This window comes from Castor canadensis, chromosome 8 (assembly GCF_047511655.1).
Source record: "Castor canadensis chromosome 8, mCasCan1.hap1v2, whole genome shotgun sequence".
NCBI classification, from domain to species: Eukaryota; Metazoa; Chordata; class Mammalia; order Rodentia; family Castoridae; genus Castor; species Castor canadensis.
In genome coordinates, this window is record NC_133393.1 from 10,967,753 (window position 1) to 10,993,004 (window position 25,252).

Sequence of the window (25,252 nt, forward strand, 5' to 3'; positions counted from 1 at the left end):
AAACCACTTACCCAGAAATGTAGAGAACCCAGAGATAATGAGAACCACTTACCTGAAGATGTATGGGCCTGGGAAGTAGTAAACATCAAGCTTAAAGACATCCTGTTCTTGGCATCAGTTTCTTGGTCAAGTATTGTCATTACTGCCTGTCTGTTCTCCACTGGCCATTCCAAGATGGCATCATTCTCTCCACTGCACAGGTGAAAAGCAAGCCCCAAGTAGTCAGAGTTACTGGAGGTTATTCTTCCATGGGGGTATAAAGTGACCCCAAAACCATAGCCCTCTGAATTATAGAATCGAGGGCTCATGAGCTTATCCCCTTGAATGGTGTTCTGAAGGACCTGGGAGATGTTCCGTATTGTCCAAACCCCTGCAGGGCAGGGGGTTTCTGTCAGAGTGATGTCATCCAGATGAATTCCCCCAGCTGAGTTCTGAGGGTCACCTTTTGTGCCCTGGAAAAGATAGCGAAATTTCTTTTCTTCTTTGAGTGTCACATGGGCAATTTTCCAATTATGGTCAGAATCTCCTGAGGACAAAGAATAAGGAAGGTAAAGAATGTGGTCAATATTTAGTGAGCACTTACTATGAATCTTACACTGTGCTGAGCACTTTACATAAATTATCTCGCTCAATTCTCACAACAATATAAAATTGGTACTATATAGACAGGTTAAGAAACTTTTGACAAGTCACCTGCATAGCAAGTTTAAAAAAGACATCTATGATTTATTTGAAAATTCATATCCAAATTTTAATCATGTATTTGTTGTCCACTATCATTCAGTTTCACAGGTTCTACATTTCTTACAGAGTCTGTTGGTACAACTACATCCTACCCCCTTGGTGTTAGACCAAAAATGCCCAAGCATTTAGCTGAGCCATATAAAATGGATATTTCAAAAACCAAAAGTCAGATAATGTCAATTCCATACATTCCAATCTTGGATTTTTTTTTTGCCAAAATCTGATTGTCTGGATTTTTTTTCTCTTCTTTATTATCTAGAATTCCAGCAAGGCAAAGATCCAGTAATCCAAAGAGTTTCCATTATACAGATGTCCACATTCTAGTGTGGATTAGGTCTGCTTGCTCTTTTTTTTCCCACGATACTGAACTGGAAGTGGGAATTTTGAATAAAGATCTGAAGTGAGAGTGTGAGGGGCTACTCCAGAACTGGAATGCTGGGCTCTAAGAATCCAGACAGCAGCCTTGTCCATCCTGGGAAAGGAAATTTACTAGACCATCGCAACTCAGAGTTCCCCAAAGATATTCAAAGAAATATAATCTGAAATAAAATTAAGAAGAGGGTCTTGAAAGTGTCTCTTTTTCCTCTTTCCATGTTTTTTAAATAGAAATTTGCTTATACTTTTCCAAAACAGAAGAGCCACTTCATCTCCCTGTGTTCTCAGGTCATTCTAAGAACAACTAGCTGGGTTGTCCAGTTATCTGGAGTGGAGTTGGTTATGGCCTGTGTGGTTAGGTTGCATGGATTCGTAAAAGACGGTGGTGGAGGTACATGGAACACATCAGTAAAATACAAGTCTATGTGACTGCCATCTCCTGGGGACAGCACATGGAGGACACATGGGCTGGAAGTGTAATGAGTGACAGAAAGGTTGAAAAAGGGTCAGAGACATAGATTTGAACTATTTACCCAGAGGGTTATAGATCATAGGAATTCTGACAAAACATAAAAATTCTTTTCTCATTAATGAGTAACTTCAGTTTTTCTTAATATGTGTTTTGATAATGAGATTGAAATGTGGGAATATGGTAGTAGGAAAAAGACCTGACAGACTACCATATGGGCAGGGACTCATCAATGAAATTGATCCTTAGATTTCATCTAAGTGTCTCCAGAGGGCATCCCTGAATCAGTCAGTAATAATGATAACAAGATTGTTTAAGGTAAATTTCATTATTGTTAATTCAAAATTGTCATCAATATGGGGGTCCTGGCCTCAGAAAAAACATAAAGGGTGTGTTTGTGTGTGTGTGTGTATGTGTGTGTGTGTGTGTGTGTGTGTGTATGTGTGTGTGTGTGTGTATGTGTGTGTGTGTATGCGTGTATGTATACACAAATTTGTATGGGAGCATTTTGCATGTAAATTTGTGCACAAGCATTATATGTTATATCTTCATTTATATATTATGTTATGTATATATAAGTATGCATACAGGCACAATTTTCTATGGAAGCATTTTGGTTAAAAACACATTTCACAAAAGTTAAAAGCTATTCAAAGATTATTTTAACTATCTTTTGTTCAACACCCTATTAAGCATCAAGTAATATTCAACTTTTAGAAAAGTTACATTGGTAAGCCATTATCAGAATGGACTACTTTAAAAATCCAAACATATGGTGTTTCCAGGAAACGTACAAAGACACCCCGTGAATTCAGTGGAACTCAAAGCACAGCAGTGAGGGGAACTAAATTAAACATGGGATGATTGGTTGATTTTACACTTCTGAGGATAACATTTTCAGTGTGAGATGAAAGTGAGTAATAATAGATCCCTTCAATAGCATTAAGATTGTAACATTTTTTCATTAAATTATTTAGAGTCTCTGGCAACATAACAAGATTCTCAGCTCTTATAGGACATCTAGCTGTCATCTTCCTATCATACCAACTACGATAAACTCCAACCAGAAAAATGAACTCCTCAAACCATTTCTTGTAGGGTCCCAGGCAGTGTGGTATGGATAGAGGTGATTTGGGGACCTCTAAGGAAGTTTCTGCTCATGAAGAGCAGCGGCCTCTTCTACAGTAATGAAAATATTTCTTTTCTCTGGACCATTTTAATCGAGAAATATTTTATTGAGTGGGAAAAATAAGAAAGCTGATCTTTTTTCCTAGTTATGAGTGAACCACTGGCACATCAAAAAATATACACATTGAGCTTGCAACCCTGGATCTAATTTAGAACCAGATGGTCCTTACATCATGCTGCCTATACCTTAGCAATTTAAGGTTTTCATCTGAAATACAGAGAAATACACAAAGCAACACTTGGCAATGTGCCAATGATTATAGAGAAGTTGATACAAATGGCTTATGTTCCCACCAGCTTCACAAATAGACTTCAAGTTCTTCAGCATATTAAATAATGATATTCAGTATTCTGGAAATGATGCAGAAGAGCTTATGGTTCTCTCTCTTCAGCAGCATCAATCCCTCCAACTTTCTACCTTCTAATATCCACCTAGGAATCTTCTCTTACCCCTCTTGGTCCTGACTTTCTCCAAAGAGCCAGTGAAAATTGGATTTATATCTTCTGATTGGCCTCTTATAAGAGTACATTTAAGCCTCACCTAAACTCTCAATGCTCCTAATTTGGAGTGCTTAAAGCATGCTGGTAAAACTTGTCAGACATTATGTTAGGTTCATAGAAGAAGATGAAGGGAGTGAAGGAAAAGAAGGAGAGGACAAAGAGTGGGAGGAAGAGAAGGGTGGAAAGGTTAAAAAGGAAGAGAAGAGGAAGGAAGGGTAGCCCTTGTGCAAACACCTCTAAGTACCTTGAAAGGTTTCCATCTTGACCAGTTTGCGCACATTGCCTGTGCTGTCATCCCTTCTGACCCAGACCGTGAGTCTATCTGAAGGATTTCCTGTCATCTTATAGAAAAACTGCAGGCACTGCTGTGTCCTCTTTGGGTAAAGAATTCGAGACTCCAGTAGGGCTGCCTCTCCTGCCGCCCCTGAGTTGGTGTTGAAATGCATGAAGTAGCCCGCACCTGTGGAGAGAGAAGTCCAACATTCTGGCTCTGATCTTCCACAATGCGGGTGCTATCCACCCAGGCAAGCTGAAATATGGAATGATAGCCTTATCCAGGCACTGAAAGCTAGAATTCTTTGAGGAACATAGAAAGGTCATTTGTCAGTAAATATGCTGTGTCAATGAACAGCCACTGCCCCGCACTACCTTTCCGGGGTTTGTTATTGTTGTTTTGGTTTGGGTTTTGCCTTTTTTTTGGTAGAGGGGTGAGTGGAGGCTGTTTGTTTTTGAGATGAGGTTCTCACTAGGTAGCCCAGGTTGGCCTCAAACTCATGATCTTCCTGCCTCAGCTTCCTGAGTACTAGATTACAGGCGTCTCAACTTTCATGCCCCTTTTGATTGTCTTTGTTGCCTGGTCTGTGAACTCTCACTTAAAGAAACACAGAGTGCAACCAAAGTTTGATGGAATTTAGTATCTGTGAGACAAATTCTGTTTTCTTCACTGACATCATTGTTTAAATTGGAGATACATTTCACAGAGGAGAGTCGGTGTCCTGGTTGTATAAGAAATTATACCAAAATCAAAATGACATTGAGATTCCATCTCTCCCTTTGTCAGAATGGCAACCACCAAGAAGGCAAAAAGAAGAAATGCTGCTGAGGATGGAATGGGAGAGGAACCTGTTTATGAATCACTGGTGGGAATGGAGGGCTTTAAGAAACTAAAAATAGAAGTACCGTAGTACTTCTATAGGAGTGGTAGTATATACCACTTCTGTGTATATACTAAAAAAAGTCAGAGTCAGCATGCAGTAGAGATAGCTGCACCTCCATTTTTATCACAGCACTATTCACAATGGTCAAGTTATAGAACCATCTAGGTGCCCATCAACAGATGAATGGATAAAGAAAATGTGTTCTATAGATACAATGGACTATTGTTTAGCCAAAAAGAATAAAGAATTTATGTAATTTGCAGGAAATGGATGAAACTGGAGATCATGATGTTAAGCAAAAAAATCCAGACTCATAAAAACAAATGTTTCATGTTTTTTTTTTCCTCATATGCAGAACCTAGATTTTTAAAAAGACATAAAATATGGCTTGGGGAGTGGCTCAAGTGGTAGAGCGCCTGCCTAGCAAGTGGGAAGCCCTGAGTTCAAACCCCAGTGCCGCCAAAAAATCCCCAAAAAACAACAAAAAGACATAAAGCAGAAAGGGGCTATTTGGTAAGGGGAAGGGGACCAGTGGGAGGAGGGAAATAGACAAGAAAGAGTACAGAGTTGAATATTATCAAAGTATATTACACACATGTATGAAGATGTCATAATGAAACCTATTATTGGATGTAATTAATATATACCAATAAAAACTGCACAGGGCTGTGTGTCAGTGGATTACCCATGTAAGCCTATAATCCTAGCTTTTGGGAAGTCTGAGATCCAGAAGATCATAGTTCAGGCAGAAAATTAGCAAGACTGTATCTTAACCAATAGCTGGGTACAGTGGTGTGCACCTGTCATCTGGGCAATGGTGGGAAGCATAAAATAGGAAGATCTCAGTCCAGACTGGTCTGGGCAAAAAACAAGACCCTATCTCTAAAATAACCAGAGTAAAAAGTGCTGAAGGCATAGCTCAAGCAGTAGAATGTCTGGCTAGCAAGCACAAAACCCTGAAGTCAAACACCAGTTCCACCAAACCAAACCAAAATAAACAACAACAAAACCCAACTATACATGTTTAGGACTTGGACAATACATATTCACAGTAATAAGGGTGTAAGTTTCCACTCTTATCCTAATGATTGGGTTATTATTGGTGGTCAAGAATCTACCAACAGACATAGCAGAAGAAGAGGGGCTGCTTGGGAAGAGAAAGGGAACCAGTGGGAGAGAGAGAAAGAGGGGACAAGCAAGTATTATGGGAAGAACATGATCAAAGTATATTATGTACATGTATGAAAATGTCATAGCGAACCCCATTATTTTGTATAATAATAAGAATAAAGTGTTTAAATTTAAACAAAAAGATCATCCTTACTCCATGATTAGTCCCATATTAGGTACTAATTAAATATTTCACCTGAATGTAAGGAACGTTTTGCAAGAATTCTGAAAAAAGACTGCACAAAGTCTGAATTAGTGCTATAGCTTGAGGTTCGTCTAACTCAGGCACTTCATAACTCTTCCTTAAAAAGAAGCAGGTCACCAAATAAACATGGCATTTTGAAAACCAACTCACTTTTCTAATGAAAACTTACTTTCTAATTGGAAGTGGTATGCCAGCCGAACAGCAAGCCCATGGGGAAGTTGAAGTAGAGGCTAACAGTGCAATTTAGAAGACTTCAGGCTTGATCACCCTCAGACACTAGGGGGCAATGTCAGACAACCTGCTGTGAGACAGACTTTCACCCTGAGCCAAGGCTGGAGGAAAAGTGCAGTGACATGACCGCTGACATTCTCCCTGATTGCCTGGCAATCAGAGATACACTGATACACTGGGTCAGTTCTGGAAAGGATATGCAACCAAATCTCAGAAAGCATGGTCTAAGTGATTTCACAATACTCCAGTCTTTAAGAGCTGCTATAATTTATAATCCCACTTGCTTCCAAAGAGGCTGGAGATGATTTCTGTGACCAGCATAAAATAAAATGATACTAAAATAGAAATAAAAGATTAATAGAACTTCTGGAGGCACTAGGAAGATGGGGAAAAAAATTAGGAAGTGAAGCTGCCGGTCTCAGCTAGGGACTTTGTATGCATTATCTTCTCCCATCCCTCTGCCAGGTATTAGTATCATGACATTCACAGAGCCTACAAATGTAAAGATTTTTTTTTAAAAGCACACATGACAACAACTTCCTGTGGTCACAGTTAGTAAGTGACAGAGTCAGATTTCAAACCCAGGTCTGTCTGATTTAATGGCTTTTTCACTACACAACCCATACATATTTAGGAACTAGCTGAAGCTGTTCTACTAATATGGTATCTCCTAAATATACATGACTACTGTGTGCTTGAGTTGTGGCCAGTCCTAGCTGAGCTATGTTGGAAGTATAAAATATATGTGCCATTTTAGATGCTCAAATAAGAGCAAAGTATCTCATTATAATTTTCATATTGATTATGTGTAGAAATGCTAATATTTTTGAGACATTTGGTTAAATAAATATATTATTAATTTTACCTATTTCCTTTTAGCCTTTTATGAGGCTGTTAGAAAAGGTTACATTACATATGTGACTAGAATTATATTTCTGTTGGAGATTTCTGACCTGGAGACATTAGCCTTACTTACAAAATCATGTCTTATCAACCATCTATTCATATTCATTTTGTCATGCTAAAGTACATCTTTATTGAGTTAATAATTAAGATAAGAGAAATATTCATTGTCCTTGTTTCAATTTTCAGTTTTGATAACTATTATGATTGGGGCAAAACATGAGTGTTCCCATTATAACTGAACTGCCTCAGTGTATTCACTTTGTGCCATCACCCACCTGTGCATTGTCCCACCAACGTGTGATCCACTTGTCCAGCCTGACCACTGTCCTTATGGACCCAGTCAGCATCATCTCTGGTGCCCTGAATCATCCCACAGATGTCTGTCTTCTCAAAAGCACAATAGTCCAAAAGGGTGTGTGTTGAGGCTGCAAATGACAGTTTTTATCATGTGGTTTAAAAATATAAAGCATTTCACTCCAAATAGTTAATATCTAATGCCACCAAAACCTCACTGTTCAAACACCAAGAGGATGAGTCATTCATTTTCTTGACTTTTTCTCAAAATCCAAATCCTACTGTCATCAGTTAGGTCTTGGAACATGGGTACAGACCTACCTATCACACAGAGTCAAGAAAATAGACCTACAATCTTTCTTTACTCTGTGAAGGCCGACCATTAACTCTTTTAGGTCAAGAGCACACTACCTATCCATACTGAGCTTTGTACTTGGTCCCCTATACATACCTATGGAACAGAGCTAAAGACTGTCTCTGAAGACTAGTGGGTTCATCTTTAAAAAAAATAATACCGCATCCCAAAGGCTTAGGGTACTCTAGGTAAGTTGAGTGACTTGGGCAGAGAATTTTTTAGGATAAAACACTTTCAAGCCATTGCCTATCTGGACCTTCACATAACCATGTTCCCTTGAAAAGGAACCTAAAGAAGTTAGATGACATTAGTCTAATACTTTTACTTTTCAAAACACAACTACATAATTGATTTTCAAAACAATCCTGTGAGTTAGGTGCTATGATTTTTTTCATAGTTTAGAGATAGAATACCTTAGGTTGTGTAGTTAAGCAATGTTTGGTTCCCTGAACCAGAACATTCAAGAGAAATAAAGGAAAATATTAAGGAGACAAAGGCTGTCCCCAGGCAGGGAGCTACTCACTGCAATTGTACATCCGGTTCAGTCTCTCTAAATCAATGGCACTGAAATCTAGGCGCTGCCCAATAATGGAACCGAACTCAGGGATCTTGGCTGTGATGGTAGGGGAACTTTGATTCTTGTTAAATGAAAAAGGCGCATAGTGCATCAGAGACTCATAATCATAAGGTGTGTTGAGATCAGTGATGAAACTGTCATCATAGGTATCGAAGTTGTGCTTGTAACCTGTTAAGGAGAGAAAACACAAGTCCTGCTCAGTCACATTGCTCCCTTCAACCTTGTCTTTACATAGATACTTAAAGATCCCCTAAAAAGGGAAACAATGCATCTCTGATTTAAATACATATATATGCATACTTTATGAGCAAGGCATGCTGGTACATGCCTGTAATCCTAGCACTTGAGAAGATGAGGTAGGAGGAACATGAATTCAAGGCCAGACTGGGTAACATAGCAAGACCCTGTTTCAAAAAAACCACACGTATTCTATAATTAGCATAATATGTAAGATGAATATGTGTTACTATTAATACTAATAAATTAATAGATTAATGTGCTATATAATATTGTGAAATTATTGGAATTATCAGAAAAAACTGCTATAATATATAAAATACATACTTACATATTATAAAGTATTAACTATGTATGTATGCATTTAAGTCAAAATACATTATAAATATGTATATGCATATATGGGGGAATATATGTGTGTATATATGACTTTCAGAAAGAGAAGGTAAAATAGCAAATCTGAGACAATTATTCTAAATGGAAGGAAAAGGAATTTTTACTATCATATATTTGTTGTACAAAGGGGTTTCACTGTGATTTCCCATATATGTGTACAATGTACTCCAACTGAACCTGTCCACACCATCACTCCCCCTTATCCTTTCTCCCTCCTTCTTGGAACAAATTCAACAGGTTTCATAGTTCTAATTTCATACATGTGTAAAAGAATTTTTGAATTTAGGAAAATATTCAAGATACAGCTTCCTAATAGCCAAGTACCAACCAGGTCTGCCAATGGCTGTATCTGGACAGCATTTTGTAGCTTAGTAAAAAGAAGTCTGAGGGTCAGAGAAAAAGTAAGTAGCTGCAAAAAAGAGGATTTAATCCAGAAATTGCCTTATGGAGAGAAAAATAAAATAGGAAGAAAGTAATTTTATTTTCCTATCAAAATAGGAAATGTAAATATTTTTCTGAGGGATGAGACAAGATGTGCTACAATGTAAAACACTGAACTAATAACTCATCCAATGTCCTTTAATTGACCAACCATCAGGAATTTATTGTTCCAGCTGCCTTAATGGGAAAGGTTTGCAGATTTTTAATTTTCTTCTCGGGAAGTGATAACAAAACCAAATGAGACTGCTCATAGCTCCTCCAATTATAACTTTGCATCCTCATGTTCTTCTCTAGCTCCCCATCCAGCTGTTTTTAATACATATAGAGAAGAAAACATAACTGCCTTTCAAAAACATCACACACAAGAACATATAGGACTGAATAAGTGTGGTGCAACCCGGCAGTGTCAAATGCTTTTAGAGAAGCCAATGAACCTGTGAAAGCAAGACCTCATTTTTAAATTTAAAATCAGAATATTGTTTCATTATCCCAATGCACAGGGATTTGGGGGGCAATTACTTGAGAGGGTCAAAACATTTTCAAAGTTGGGACAGGACTAAAAGAAACAAAACAACCCAAACAGGAAATGGGGAAAGTAACTCCTTGCAGAGCACTTGGTCCTATGAATCATTTGAGGTAATAGAACAGAAAGAGCACCAGGTGGTGGTAAAAATCAAGCCTGAGCCCAGGATGTCCTGATGACTCCAAGTGGTTCCTGAAGCAAGTCACTTTCAACTCACTGGGTCTTTTCTTTAACTTCCCATAAAATTGTCAGGTTAGAATAGATTGTCATTCTAGGGTTCTTACCAGAATATTTTACAAATAAATAATCTGGATTAAAAAAATTTTTGAGATAGGGTCTCAAACCACAATCCTCCTGATCTCTGCCTCCTGAGTAGCTAGGATTACAGATTTGAGCCACCAGTGCCTGGCCCTGATTTTTTTTTTTTATGACACTGGGGTTTGAACTCAGAGCCTCATGCTTTGTAGGCAGGTGCTCTATCACTTCAGACACATCCCAGTGATAATTTTTAAAATTTATTCGGCATATTTATATTGTACCTACCACCTTCCAGGAGTTTTTCTAGAAGGGTAGCGGCCCCTGACATAGTTCTGCCTCCAGGGAACTCACTGCTAAGAGCCTTGAAGACAGTGATCCTATAAACCACAAATCAGTTGACAACCTTTTTCTATACTTTTTTCTTTTTTTCAGTCAGAAAATATTTGGGACTTTGAAAACCACATTTTCTGTCTACTACTTAGCTCTGCCACTGTAGCTCAAAAGCAGTGACAGACAATACATAAACCAGTGAGTGTGGTTGTTTCCATAAAGGTTTATTTACAAAAGCAAGTGGATATGGTACCAAGCTCTGCTAGACCTCAGAAGTTGAGGTTTTTCCCTTAGTGGAAGAAAACAAACCCAATTCTGACTCAGGAAATAAGGATGGACTTGGGTAGAGAAACTGTGTTGCTAGTACAGTCAGGACAAACAGTAAGATTGCCCGATTGAATACGACATACAATAAAAGTCATGAATTACCCCGAGAAATAATACTGCTCTTCTTATCATCTTACTGGATCTGAGATCTCATTTGAGAACAGTACTCCAGTGATTGCAAGCAATTTAGATAGGTGGAATTTTAACTGATGAAAAGATAAATGGGTGATAAGCAAGTATGTGCTGAGCAATCCATGTTCAACCAGAGCTGAGCGAATTCACGAATTACATCAGCAAATCTTTTGCCTCATTCTTTTTAGGAGGATCTTCTTTGGCCTAAAACCATTCTAAAAGCTCTAATCATTGTTTTCTTCTAGACTTAGAAATGGGAACATCTTTTAATTTCTTGTGGAATTTTCAGCGAAGCCAACTGTATGTACAGGAAGGTAAGAAAGTCAGGACTAGGCAAATACAAAGTCTACAGTGCTCTGAGGTTCATTATCAGAGATTTAGTTCTTTGACCTCTGACTCCATTCCTTCCCCGCTTTACACGCCCAGCACACCCAGTCACCCACACTTACCGCTGGGAGACAAATATATTAAGTTTCATCTGTATCTTTCATCTCTGGGCAAATATGGTCAAAAACTTTTCTATACTAGACAGGGAGGCAAAGAACACTAGTTGGCTTCTTGCTCAATGGTTAGGTGGTGGGATGGGTTGGAGTATGTGTGTAGATTCTATACTGTTGACCTCTTAGGCTTTTACAAATTCCACCACTCCACATTCATAGAATTATCAGAATATGAGGGGCTGAGAGGGACACAGGCAGAGAAAACCCACAAGGAATTTGATACAATTATCCATCTCTACTCTACCTCATGTGGGGACCTTTGACTACCTTGCTCCAAAACAAGCTAGTACTGGAGAAATCTTTACTGGACTCATATTAATTTTAAAGCTTGGCCAATTCTTCCAAGGCCGTAAGTGTAAAATTATCATACATACCTTGCAACACGAGCCACATATGAAATTGATCTAAGTAAAATGGATTCCACCAGGTGTGGTGGTGCACGCCTATAATCAAACATTTGGGAGGCTGAGGCAGGAGGATGAAGGGTTTGAGGCTAGCCTGGGCTCCACAGCTAGTTCCAGGCCAGTTTGGGCTACATAGCAGATCCTGTCTCAAAAAAAAATTGCTACCTACACAAGGCAATTATTTGCTATGACAACCAGGTATGGTAATAGTTAAGGCATTTCTACCACACTAAGGTTTTATTATTGAATTATTGCCAAAATAATACTTTTATACTCCCTGAATTAATTCATTTTTAAAATAGTAGTTATCTTTAGAAACAGCATTGACATTGACTTGGGTTTTTTTTTAAATAACATCTGGAAACTGCTCAACAAATAATGTCTTAGAATATTCAAAAGCACCTTAGTTGTCTCAAAAATTAAGGAAGGAAGCATTCAAGGAAGTCTAACAAAGCTACAGGACATTGAAATTGTTAGAATAACACAACTGCACAATATGTGAGATAAAACTGTGTTGTCTTTTGTATAGTATGGTGTGGGGCAGAAAAGAAGAGAGGCATAGAAAAGTCAAAGAAAAGACCATTAAATTTGATTAACCAAAAAGGTGTGGGAGGTTGAATGTGGTGCAAATACTGTGTACACATATGTAAAGGGAAAAATGAGACCCATTGAAGCTATTCCATGAATGGTGGAAGGGGAGATAAAGGAAAATGATGGAAGGGTGAATTCAAATATGATATATCTGATACATCATCACGAACTTTTGTAAATACCACAATAAAACCCCAGTACAACAATAAAAAATGAAAACAGAACATTATCTAGAAGCCAAGATGAAACTTAAACTAATAAAACAGAAACCATTCACTGGGACCCTTTTTCTGGGGTTAGTTATGGTCACATTGGCCTAGTCAAGGGAGAGGTCAGCAAGTTGCAACTTCTTCACAATCCGTGCTCCCGTGAGAGAGTCTGAGCCTCAGTCCTCACACAGTCATTCTGAGCACCCCAGAGTTGTTCTCAACAAGCCATGGAGACAGCAGAATCTCCATTCATCTGCGCTGGGTTCATACACACCTGAAATAATTTCATCCCACCAGATGTTGACATAATCATCCCGGTCGCTCCTTGACTGCTCATGGTAAAATCCCAAAGCATGCAAGATCTCGTGTTCGATGATGGCCTTATAGTCACACCCCAAACCAATGGAGAGGTTCTGTCCCATATGTTGGTCACCAACCCAAGACCAGCACCTTTAAAGAAGAGGAAAGGAAAAGATTTTCCTAGAAAATTCTTTTTTCCCTGTGGGGGCGGGGAGAGGAGTAATACTTGGCTTTGAACTCAGGGCCTTGTGATTGCCAGGCTGGTACTCTACCACTTAAGCCATGCTCCAAGCCCTTTTGCTTTAGCTATTTTCTGAATAAGATTTAACTTTTATGCTGACTGGCCTGCCTGATCCTCCTATTTATGGTTCCTATGTTACTGGGATGACAGGCATGTGCCACCAAAACTAGCTTATTTGTTGAGGTGGGGTCTCACTAACTTTCTGCCAGGATGGAATACTCTTGATCTCCACCTTCCCAGTAGCAAAGATTACAAGCATTAGCCACTGTGCGTGGACTTTCTAAAGATTTCTTACATAGCCATAACTCATTGGGATCCAGAACACAAGTTAGAATAAAGGTAGGTTTGATTTAAAAAAAAAAAGTTTCTTTAGCGTGAAAACATTAAAAATGTTCTCTTCTAGCTATTTGGAAATATTTAATACAGTATCATTAACTGTAGTCACCTTACTGTGCAATAAAACAGGAGAACTTATTCCTCCTGTCTAATGGTTTTGTTGACTAATTTATTACACAAAATACACACGTATGGAAACATGACACTGAACCCATAAACATGTACAATTATTAGGTATCAATTAAGAACAAAATTTAGTTGATCTTCATATTCATCAAGATGGAAAGAAATAAAATTTTATGTTCTTCCTCACTTCCATAAGCCTATCGGCATTCCAAAGAAAATAAGCCTTTAGTCCAAAATATTAAGTAGTCTCTCAGTAATAGCACTGGTTAATTTTTCTTTCTCATACTTTAATAAGTGTCCAAATTCCCTATAATGAACCAGAGCAAATTTTATGATTATGAAAGGACTTTATTAAAAGCAAGTTAATAAAGTCCATGCCTTTGGATGTAGGCAGATATCCTGTACTGTCATGACACAGAGAAGCTGACTAGCTTATTTCTGAAAAGCCCCGGTGAGTAACACCCAAAACTTCCCTCAGAAGCCAGTGGACTTGGGAACTCCTGGCAGAGTCTCTATGTTCCTCATGGTGGAGCCTCTTGCCTCCTTTTTTATAATTATTTTTATCTTTTCTCATAAATCCAATCTCTCCCCTCTGTTAGTAAGTAAAAACATTCCACAAATTGTCTCCTTATTGGCTTGAAACTAAAACAGGGCCTATATTTTATATAATGCTTAGCAAGATAAGGCACTGTCCAAGAGTTTTCAGTGCCACCAATGCATGGCATGTTCATCCTTAGTGACAGAAGTAGTACCCGGTCTGCTTTGGTTCCCTAAGATTATTTGCATCATGTACTCTCAAATGCTAATGGCTTTGGCTTCTGTTCAAAATGGTTCTTATTTATTTTTCAGATGACTTTATTGAGGAATGACTTAAATGCCATAAAATTCACCAATTTTATTGATTATTTTAGTGATTTTTAATAAATTTACCAAGTTGGACAAGCATAACTATGGTCAACTTGCTTCTATGACAGTAGCATTTCATTACTAAATCAGAATTTACTCAGCAAAATATCCACAACCCAACAGAAGCATTTATTATTTAGCCTTTTTTTAGTTCCAATATCCCATCCCAACCAGAAGAGAAGTACAAGTTGTGCCACCCCCCCAAAATCCATAAATTCTGCCATACTGTGAGCCTTTCACCTTGTCTTTCTGAAAGAAACCAGGTGGCTTCCAGCCTCAGGGGACCAAAATCTTGAAGTGTTTGGGGCACTATGTGTCAGTCTCTTCCCTATACTTTCTTCTTCCCCTTTCTCCTCCCCTAACTTAAATGTGACAGGAAACTAATTAAAGGACACTCCAATTCTTCAGAAGAGAAATGAAAAGGCCCTATACTAAGGAAGAGGAAGTTGAAATAAAGAAGGAATGGATTCCAGAAGGTTGTAAAAAGGTAGACTTATCAGAACCTGGCCTAATCAGATTAGTTAATCTGATTATGAAGAAAGAAATCAAAGATGTCCTTGAGATTTCTGGTTTGGACACCCAGCTTAGCTTCACCCCACACTGTTGAAGGTTCTGCCTCTGTCACACCATCTTGTGTTACAACTCTTGTTTCTCCACCATGCCCATCTGCCAGTTGTAAACCTTATGAGCTCTAAGACTGCCTCTCACACTTCTTTGTACCTACAAATTAGCATACTTCTTGGCATATAGTAGGTGTGCATTTCTTAAATAAAAGAATGAGCTAAGAAAATAACTATTTCAAGTAAGCTGGGTATTTAGCTTGTATCAAAGTAGTCATCTGTATTTTTTTGTTTGCTACTATTTTATACACTTTTTTCCTTAAGACAATAAATTAACTTCTCTTTCATCTCTACTATCCTTCCAAGATTAATAAAAACCTCAAAGGCAGAACTAGACAATCTATGAGGACATAGTTTGGATAGGAAAGGCAGCAGGCAGGGCGTGAAGACAATTTGACAGTGTCTCAGCTGGTGATGGTCTTGCTTCCCAAACTCATCCAGCCCAAGTTGGTTGCCAAAGACTCCACTGAAGAAAGAGAACTTCTTTCTTGAGCTACCATTCATCTATTCTTAGAAATAAATACCTATAAAGAGCAAATTTTCATGTAGAATTTTTCAAAGAGGTTCAGACAACAGAGTACTGTAATTTAAAACAGTATCATTAAAGGGGTATAATTTATACTTCAGTAAACCTGACCAAAAAAAAAAAAAACCTCCCCAAATAATGCAATTTTAAACATGACCTATACCTAGGGAAAGAATTGAGATAAACTTCTCTAGGGTCCAGAGATATCCAAACAATTCACTGTCTATTTAGCACATGAAAAATGTTACAGAATTAAGAAATTCACAGTGAAAGATTTGATTTTGCTTTTACTTTCTTACAATTTTTCATTTAGCTTCCAAAACAGATGTGTCACTTTGCAAACCAAAGGGTGCATAATTTTCACATTCATTTCAGATTCTGTAATATTTCATACCAACCCAGAAAATTGCTGAAATATGATATATGAGCTCTCTCCTTCATAGGGCTTGAAATCCACACAGGACTTGAGGCGGAACATTTCAAAGGCATAGAGAATGGCTCCTTTAGCATTCAGCGCTGTAGAAAACAGTAAAAGCATCAGCAAGCATTGTTTCGACTTTGGGTAATAGACATAATTTATAGTTTATAGAGAAACATGTGATTATATGAAATCTGCAGAGATTCATTATAGTTTTTTTGGTAGAAAATAGATACCTAAGAAACTAAAACAAAAAATGAGTCGTGGACCTAAACATCATATACATACATTAAGCACACAATGTAAGCGAGACTATGGGTTAAGAATACGTGTACACAATGGAATTTTATGCAGCCATGAAGAAGAACGAAATGTTATCATTCGCTGGTAAATGGATGGAATTGGAGAACATCATTCTGAGTGAGGTTAGCCTGGCCCAAAAGACCAAAAATCGTATGTTTTCCCTCATATGTGGACATTAGATCAAGGGCAAATACAACAAGGGGATTGGACTTTGAGCACATGATAAAAGCGAGAGCACACAAAGGAGGGGTGAGGATAGGTAAGACACCTAAAAAATTAGCTAGCATTTGCTGCCCTTAACGCAGAGAAACTAAAGCAGATACCTTAAAGCAACTGAGGCCAATAGGAAAAGGGGACCAGGAACTAGAGAAAAGGTTAGATCAAAAAGAATTAACCTAGAAGGTAACACACATGCACAGGAAATTAATGTGAGTCAACTCCCTGTATAGGAGTTGACTGTGTAGCTCAACCAGCAAAAACCCTTGTTCCTTTCTATTATTGCTTATACTCTCTCTTCAACAAAATTAGAAATAAGGGCAAAATAGTTTCTGCTGGGTATTGAGGGGGTGGGGTTAGGGAGGGGGCGGAGTGAGTGGTAAGGGAGGGGGGTGGGGGCAGGGGGGAGAAATGACCCAAGCCTTCTAAGCACATATGAATAATAAAAGAAAAAAAAAACTTAAGCCAAAAGAAAAAAAAAAAGAATACGTGTACAGGTAGGTGGCTGAATAAAATCATAGAGTAGCTTCCAGGATTTTTCCTTTCCTTTCCCCACTGAAGCAGAGATTTTGAGGGCATTGCATTCTCTCATGGCAGAAAAGAGAAGTGGCCTCCAAAAGCTCTGTCTTTCATATTCATGGATAAGAAGAGAAAAGCAGTGAAAATAATGTTCCTTACTACAGACTAAAAAGACATGCCCTCTAGCTTAGAGAGGTGTACAGGGTCTGAAAGCATAAAAAGCACATGAGGCATGCTCTCCTACTTCCCTTGAGATTGCTAGGCAGGTGGAAGGGCTAGACAGCCACCTCTGCTCATTCACAGCTTTGGAAAAGATTTCTCTGCTCAAAGTTCAGTACAAAAGCAGCAGAAGCCTAATAGACCTGAAGGGGTGGGAACACTAAAGGTGATTGGGTAACCTGTGAGGATCAATGACAGAGCAGAGGCCTTTCCTTTCATCTAGCAGGCACACACCTTGGCGCTGTAGGACAAGGATGGGGACAGGAGGAAAGATAACTCCAGAGGAACTGAGATTCTGTTTTACTTTGTGTGCATTTTTTTCTCCCATCAACTCACTGAAGGTTGCGATTTCAGCTAAAAATCAAACCAAGTGATATAAAACTAAATCACATTTTTTGCACATTTGATTTTATACACTCTCTTAAAGAATTTATAGTTCTTTGCAGTTTGCCAGGTAATTGTGTTATGGTTGTCTGGCGACTATTTTATTTAATAAACTACCACATTGGAGATTCCACAGTGTAGATATCATAAAATCAGATCAAGATCATTAAAGAAATGGTGCTTTTGTGGAGAATCAGTTGGTTGTAAATGCATGGGATTATTTCTGGGCACCAAAAATGTGCACCAAAAAAAAAAAAAATGCACTGGAGAAAGGAAAGCCTCTTTAGTAAATGGTGTTGGGGAGATCCACATGCAAACAATTGAAACTTAACCCCTATCTCTCACCTTATCCAAAAATCAACCCAAAATGGACCATACTCCTAAATGTAAGACCCGAAACTATGAAACTGCTACAAGAAAACACAGAGTAAACAATTCAATGCATCAGGATATTTTTCTTTCTTTCTTTCTTTCTTTTTTTTTTTTTTTTTGGATAAGATCTAAATCCTAAATTCAAAGGCTAGAAAAGCAAAAATAGACAAATGGGATTATAACAAACTAAGAAGCTTCTATACCACAAAGAAAAGAAAACAATCAACAGAGTGAAAAGACAACCCATTCATATGACAAATACATCCAGAATACATAATGAACTAGAAAGACTCAATAACAACCCCTCCAAAATAATCCAGTTTTTAAATGGGCAAATAATATGAATAGATAATTAAGTTCAAATTATTAAAAATATGCAGCATAATTAGCTATCAGGAAATGCAAATAAAAACCACAATGAGATATCACCTCACTTCAGTTAAAATGGTTACTCTAGAAATGACCTGTCTGTATACAAATTAAACAAAATAGACTTTAGACAAAGATTACCAGAAAAAAAAGAAAAGAAAAAAAACTACTTTAAATGATGAAAGGGACAATTTTGTTGATATACTACAACAATTTTGAATGTGTTTGCATAAAATAATAGAATTTCATGAAAATGATAAAGGAAAACATAAGCAATTTTTATACTTGAAGATTTAGCATCTTTTTCTCAGTAATTTATAAAACAAGTAGTCAAAAATAAAGGGCTAGAGATGTATCTCAGTGGCAAAGTGCTTGCCTAACATGGATGAGACCCTTGGTTCAATTCCAGAACCATAAAAAAATTAAAATAAAAATAGGTAGAAAATAATTTGAACACTATTATGGATAATCACCCTGACCTATTTACCATTGATAGAATAATCTACGCCCAAATTGCAGAATATAAATTAATTTCAAGTGCAATGGACTATTCACCACGTTGGTGGTCACACTCAGTCTAAAGCCCATGAAAAGGAGAAAGGGAACAGAGCAGCTCAGTCAGAAGCTCCTAATTAAGAATGATTGCTATTACCTAGATTGTCAGCCAGAATGTAAGGAATGGGGAACTGCCACCTGGTGGTTGGGTCTCTCAGGGCGTTTCTGGAGTTCTGTGAAAACAAAAGCAAAGATGACTGGGAAGCCTAGCACTCAAGGTCACCTTGACCTCCTCCTTCACTAAACTCACACCACACAGAATGTATCAAGCAATTCAATTTAATGGCATTTGTCTTCACATTATAAAAACAATAGAAATGCCTTAGAGATTATTTGGGAAATTCAGAGAAATTATTAGGAACAAAATAAAGAGGACTTGCAATTCCCATAAACTGACATGACTATTATAAACACATTGGTGGTTTTTTCCCTCTCATTCTTTGCTTTTTAGGAATATTGAATAGATAAATCATTTAATAATTATAGATTCTTTCATGATGTTTGCTTGTTTGTTTTTGCCACTACTAAATTACAGTGGAAGTCCTTGTGGACACAGACTATGGATTAGAATTCTTTCTTCTCCTTCACAGTGTCCACCCTGGTTTGCCACAGAGCAGAATTTCACCCTCAATGGTGTAACCAGTCCCAAGTCACGTTATAATGTCATTGGCAGGACTCACCGGAAGAAGGATGTCTCCTTCAAAGAAGTCCACGCCAGCAGCTAGATGTGCATTCAAAATAAATGAACATTATGAAAAGGTCTCTCCCTCACAATCAAATTGCTTTTTGCATTATAAATTTTTAATTTTATTTCTGATACAGTGAAACTTTAAAAGCTATGTTCAGTCTCACAAATGACCCCAAGGAGGTGTTAGGTGTGAGGAGGCTTCATGGTTTCACCTGTCAATGACTAAAGCTGTCCTTGCCTCGTCCCCTTCTTTATGCACACAGTTCCTAGATTTTTTAACCTCCTCAATTCTGACCTATTCACATGACAACAGTACAAGGAAACAACAACAAACAGCACCGATACCACGTCTCATTATCAGTAGGAGCCAGGTTTGAATCGTTTTTCAGTACAGGTGCTTTGTCCATCCATCCTTCTATCTAGGGTATGTCATGAGCAAAAGATGTATCTCCTGGTACCTGGCATGCAGTAGGTTTGGGGGGCGGGGGTTGGAATCTTCCAGTGCAATTTGCACGCTTTCTAAATCAGTGCATATCCAGTGAAAGCAAGCCTCAATCTAGTCACTGTCCAGTTGATTCATGGAACACGTACTGATTAGCTGCCAAGTGTGACTCAGGATTTGTTCTAGATGCTGGGGATAATAGCAGAGCATAGAATAAAGTCTTTTAGGGACGACATTCTTTTTATTTGTGTTTTTTGGGTGGGAGGAGTGGTTGAGACAACCCCTCAACCTCTTCAGTGCAAGGATTTTGGGTGTGTGCCAACATGCCTGACTAAGGAGATGATGTTCTTGAGAAAGGGGAGGGGGCAGACAAATCAGTAAGCAAATAAATGTAGAGTAAGGCAGATGTTAAAAAAATATATACACACACACATATATATGTGTATGCATATACCACCATACACCTGCAATCCCAGCACTTGTGTGGCTGAGGCAGGAAGATTGGTTGTTCAAGTCCAGCCTGGGCTGTATAGCAAGTTCCAGGCTAACCTGGGCTACAGAATGAGAACTTGCTCAACAAATAAACAAAAAATTTTAATTTTTTACAAATATATAAAACAGGGTCAAGGAAAAAGAGTGATGACTTGAGAGAGAGTTGCTGTTTTACAAAGGGTAATCAGAAAGTCCTCCCTGAAGAGGCCTTCAGCAGAAATCCGATGGAGGGAGGAAATAAAGGAAGAGTGTTGGAGGCACAGGCTACAGCAGGTAAAGAGTCCTGTGGCAGGAAAGCCTTGATGTCCTTGAGGAGGTCCTCAAATGTGAGCATCAGCATCCTGGAGGGCTTGGAGCATGGACTGATGAGTCCTATCCATGGAGTTTCTGCTTCAGTAAGATGGGTCGGGGGGAGACAGCCCATTTCTAACAAGTTTCCTGAAGGGTTCTGATGCTGCAGATTGAGGGACCACACACTTATAATCACCCTCATACAGGAATATCCATGCTGTCAGGGTGGCTGGGAATGTCAAGTAAGAAAAGGAACGAGTAGTAAAATATAGGGTCAGAGAGGCTGTCAGAGTCAGATCATCTCACACTGGAACGTGCACAGGAATCCCCTGGGGTCTGCCAAAATGATGCTGATTCTGTAGATAAGGAAGGGCCGGAAATGCTGCGCTGTTGAGAAAGCTCTTAAGTGGTACTGTTGATGCTGGCCTAGGAATCAAGGCTGTATGGTCTTTATTTTGCATTGGAGGAGAAGTCATCAGAAAATTGGATCAGAGAAGGGACATAATCTGAGCACAGTCTGTAGAGGATGAGGGTACAAAGAGAAGTGCACTGAAGGCTCTGAAAGGATCGACTGGTCAGATGTGAAGTGACTCCAGGACAATGAGAGCAGTAACAGGTCTTGAAATTTCTCAACTGTAACAAAAAGTGAGACCTATCTAGTAGGATTGTTGACAGACTATAAGGTGGTATGCAAGAAAGACAAGAGTTAGAGGTAACTCTGTTATTCTGAGTCTAAAATCTAAAAGGAGGGAGTGTACAGTATTTAATGAAATCAAAAATACTGAGAGGAGCAGGTCTTAGGAGGGAGGGTAAGAAAAGTTGAATCATCACTGTGAGGCTTGGAGACAAAGTGGTAAAAGGTAAGAACTTTCTCTCTATGATTTTCCTAACCAATTTGTGATGTGAAAGTCTGACCACATGGCTAAGCCAATCAACCAATCCTGGTGACTTGGTTAGACTGGCCTAAACTCTCCACACAGTAGAGAGATTTCATTATCAGGCATCATAGTTTAAAAGTGGTTGTGAGGATGCAGAATAACAAATGTCTCGGTGGTGAAAAAATTTATTTTTACTGGATAAATATAAGAATGAGGTTAGGAAAATTCTAATTCTTATCCCAGCCTTGTTTTAAAATATGGTAGATCCTCTTAATTACATACACCATGACTGTCTGACACTAAAGAAAGGTATTTTGGTGCCTGGCTGTGAAGAGTTGGGACCTATTTGCGATTTACCTTACTAAACTCTTTCTACCCTGCCTGTGCAGTCATTCTTAAGCTATTTCCAGTTGCCTTCTCTGTGAAACCACTTAGGGCTGGTTTTTTTTTTTTTTTTTTTTTTTTTTTTTAGTTTTGTCATGTTCAAATAGCACTGAGTTCTTCAGATATGAATCAGGAGACCTGGAGGCAAGCCTCATTCCTGCAACCTGTGATCTTGAGTGAGTCATCTTTTCTACAAGGAACCTCTTGTCCCTTCCTGCAAAAGTAAAAGAGCATTTACCCTACTACAAAATGGGACTAATAAAGATGCTACTAGATAAGAAAGCTTTTGCAAACTATGGTTTTTGTGATCATGAATACATCCACTTCCACCAGTCCTAACCAAAGACACCAAGATGGAAAGGCTTCTCTTTCAATTCAGAAGCAGGACACAGAGTGAAATGAGAGACTAATAGCTTCTCCATCCTCTAAGTAATGGATGAGACCATAGATTTTTTTTTTCAAGAAAAATATTTACAAGTTAGGTAAGTAAGCAGAAATACATGTACAAGCTCCCAACCAAACAATGGTTAGCATATATGATGTGCAAAAAGAGGAAGAATAGAGTCTTTCCCCCACTAAATATAACTTGTAGTTATATTCTTTATAATTTTCTTTATCAAGCAAAATAATCACCCATTCTTTCCTTTTTTAAAAAAATAGAAACTGGAAAAAATGAAACTTCCATACACAGAAAACTTCTTATGTGTTTATAGATCCACTGCAGACTCACAAGGTCTCCTAGAAAATCTGATTTAACTGTCTTCATCTTGCCGCCTTGCCACTTTTCAGAAACTGCAAATCCCAATAAAGCACCCATAAATATGTCTCCCCAAAAGGTACACAGTACAGTATTACAAAGGCAAGTGCTGTTCAGAAATCCTGTCCCTGGGATTTAAATTATTTCAAGACATTAACAATTTAGAAATTGAACCTACCTAAATTAATTTCTGAAATATCCTTTTGTTCCTGAAAAGCTGCATCATGATCTGTTAAAAGAGGGGAAAAATGTTACTAGTCTTGAGGAACAAAAGAAAGTTCAGGAAAACTATGCATTTGAATTGATTCTTACCATTTTCTTTAGAAAGATGCTTAATCTGAAAGGAAATAAATGTACAGAAAATAGGTGATTTATGTTATGATTGATATATTTTAAATATCCAGAGGAACAGAGTTCTACTTACCGATACACCTGCTATGTGGACAAGAAACAAGGTAAAAGAGACAACACAAATGGTTCTACTCCAAACCATTGTTGCAGATGAACTGATTTTAGCAAAAAATACTTTGTCATAAAAACCTGCTGGACCTTGCCCAGACTGCCATATTAGAAACTTTGACCCTCTGCATGCACTGCAGTGTTTTAAAAGGTAGTCAAAGAAAATGTCATCAACCGTCTCAAAAGCAGGTCAAGCCTACCTTAAAAATTTATGCAGCAGAGACAGGGAAAACATTTGAAAAATTAATACTGATGTGAACATATAAAGATTTTCTCCATCATGCTTTCACAATAGATATAAAAATAATCTTTAAAGTGATTATAATGCACTTAAATGTAATAAAAGATGAACAGAGTTGTAAAAAGACACGACCCCTCCCTTTCCCCTGACCATATTCTCTCTCATATGTATGTGTATTGTATGTTATGTTCTTGGATTTGTCTAATATTAGTCTATCAATTCAACGTCATTTCAGTAAAAATCCTAACAAGGTTTTCAGGGGAACTTGCCAAACTGACAAACTGTTTCTGAAATTTACATAAAAGGATAAACTTCCTAGAATCAATAAAATTCTGAAATGGAAGTGAGCGAGCTTTCTCTCACTCCTGGTTCTCCAACCTAAGTGGCTTAACTGGGGGCTACTGGAGATGCAGAAAGGACGAATGATAGACAAACAGACACGCAGAAATTTGGGGTCAGGTGTGTTGGTTGCTCAGATGAAGATGCACAACAGCCTCGTTGCTTTTTTACTCTATTATTCACTTCATTCACTTTCCTTCTTTTCTCTTATTCTTTATTCTTTAAGGCCTTACTCCTTTACAATTCTTTAAAATCTTGTCCTAAAGTCTTTATTTAAAACCTTGCTTCTAAAGTCTTCTTTTCTGTTCTCTAAAGTCTCTTTCCTTAGCCTCACTCTGTCCCATGTTTTCTCTTGGCTTTTCTTTAGCATAATCTCTCTTAAAGTCTTTGCCCTAAGACTTGGACTGTCCCATGTTCTCTCTTTAGCTTTCTTAAAGCCTCTGTGCTCAGACTTGCAGACAAACAAGAGCAGCTGCCTCCAAAAACTGCATTAGCATAACTCTTAAAAGTCTCGGTCCTCAGACTTGGACTGTCCCATGTTCTCTTTAGCTTTTCTTTAGTGTAGGTTTTCTAAAGCCTATGTATAAAGTTCTCGGTTCAGAAAGCTGCTCTGGTGGAGACACACACAGCTAGCTGCATCATTCAGCCTGCAGGCAGCCAATCAAAACCCATAAAAAAACCCTTTGCATCCTCCTTCAGCAAGTCTTTTATATCCAGTGGTAAACAAGGAGGTGGAGCAACAGTTCTCTGGGAGGTGCCATGACATTGCAACAAGAGAAACCTGCCTTGTGTTCCTACTTCTCTAAATGTAAGCAACTTAGTTGTGCTTATGTCAAGTTCTCATAGGCTTCTCATAATCCACTCCCCACAAGGAAGAATAAAAAGAAAAGAATTGTCATAAATAAAAGAAGTATCAAGAAATTTTATAAAGTTTTGGTAATTAGAGTGTGACGTTGCCAAATGAAAAATCATTAAGTTTATAAAAAGGAATACAGAATCAAAACAGGTATAGACATACATGGGGCATTCAAGTTTAAGAGGAAACAAAAATCAGCAGAACTTTGGTTTTGTTTATCATAATGTTGGAGAAACAGCATTTCCATATGAAGAGTAAATTAAGGTCTTACCTTAGACTAGTCTCAAAAATAAACTCTAGACAAAGATGTAGATACAAAAATCAAAACTTTGAAACAGAAAGTATAGGAAAACACCCTGAACCCTGAGGTCAAAGAAAGATTGTTTAAATAAGAAAAAAGTTTAGAAATCATAAAGGATAAAATAATAAAAAATTAAAATTTAATCTTCTTTATGACAAATATACAACAACATAATTAAAAGACAAGCCACAGAT

The 25,252-nt window shown here is 38.0% G+C and overlaps 1 protein-coding gene across 1 annotated transcript in view; it reads right to left on the bottom strand.

Moving 5' to 3' along the window:
• Window positions 1-23,420, bottom strand: part of Mep1a (meprin A subunit alpha) — a 35,697-nt gene extending 12,277 nt beyond the window's left edge. Inside the window, exons 1-11 of the mRNA XM_020182539.2 lie at window positions 23,287-23,420; window positions 23,175-23,199; window positions 23,041-23,091; window positions 19,611-19,651; window positions 19,028-19,103; window positions 15,974-16,091; window positions 12,795-12,970; window positions 8,119-8,340; window positions 7,222-7,371; window positions 3,522-3,737; window positions 53-526 (exon numbers count right to left, since the gene is read on the bottom strand). Of these exons, the coding sequence (XP_020038128.1) occupies window positions 53-526; window positions 3,522-3,737; window positions 7,222-7,371; window positions 8,119-8,340; window positions 12,795-12,970; window positions 15,974-16,091; window positions 19,028-19,103; window positions 19,611-19,651; window positions 23,041-23,091; window positions 23,175-23,199; window positions 23,287-23,355 (1,618 nt within the window). The 5' untranslated portion in view covers window positions 23,356-23,420. The remainder of the gene's footprint in view (window positions 1-52; window positions 527-3,521; window positions 3,738-7,221; window positions 7,372-8,118; window positions 8,341-12,794; window positions 12,971-15,973; window positions 16,092-19,027; window positions 19,104-19,610; window positions 19,652-23,040; window positions 23,092-23,174; window positions 23,200-23,286) is intronic.
• Between the last annotated feature and the right edge of the window lie 1,832 nt (window positions 23,421-25,252).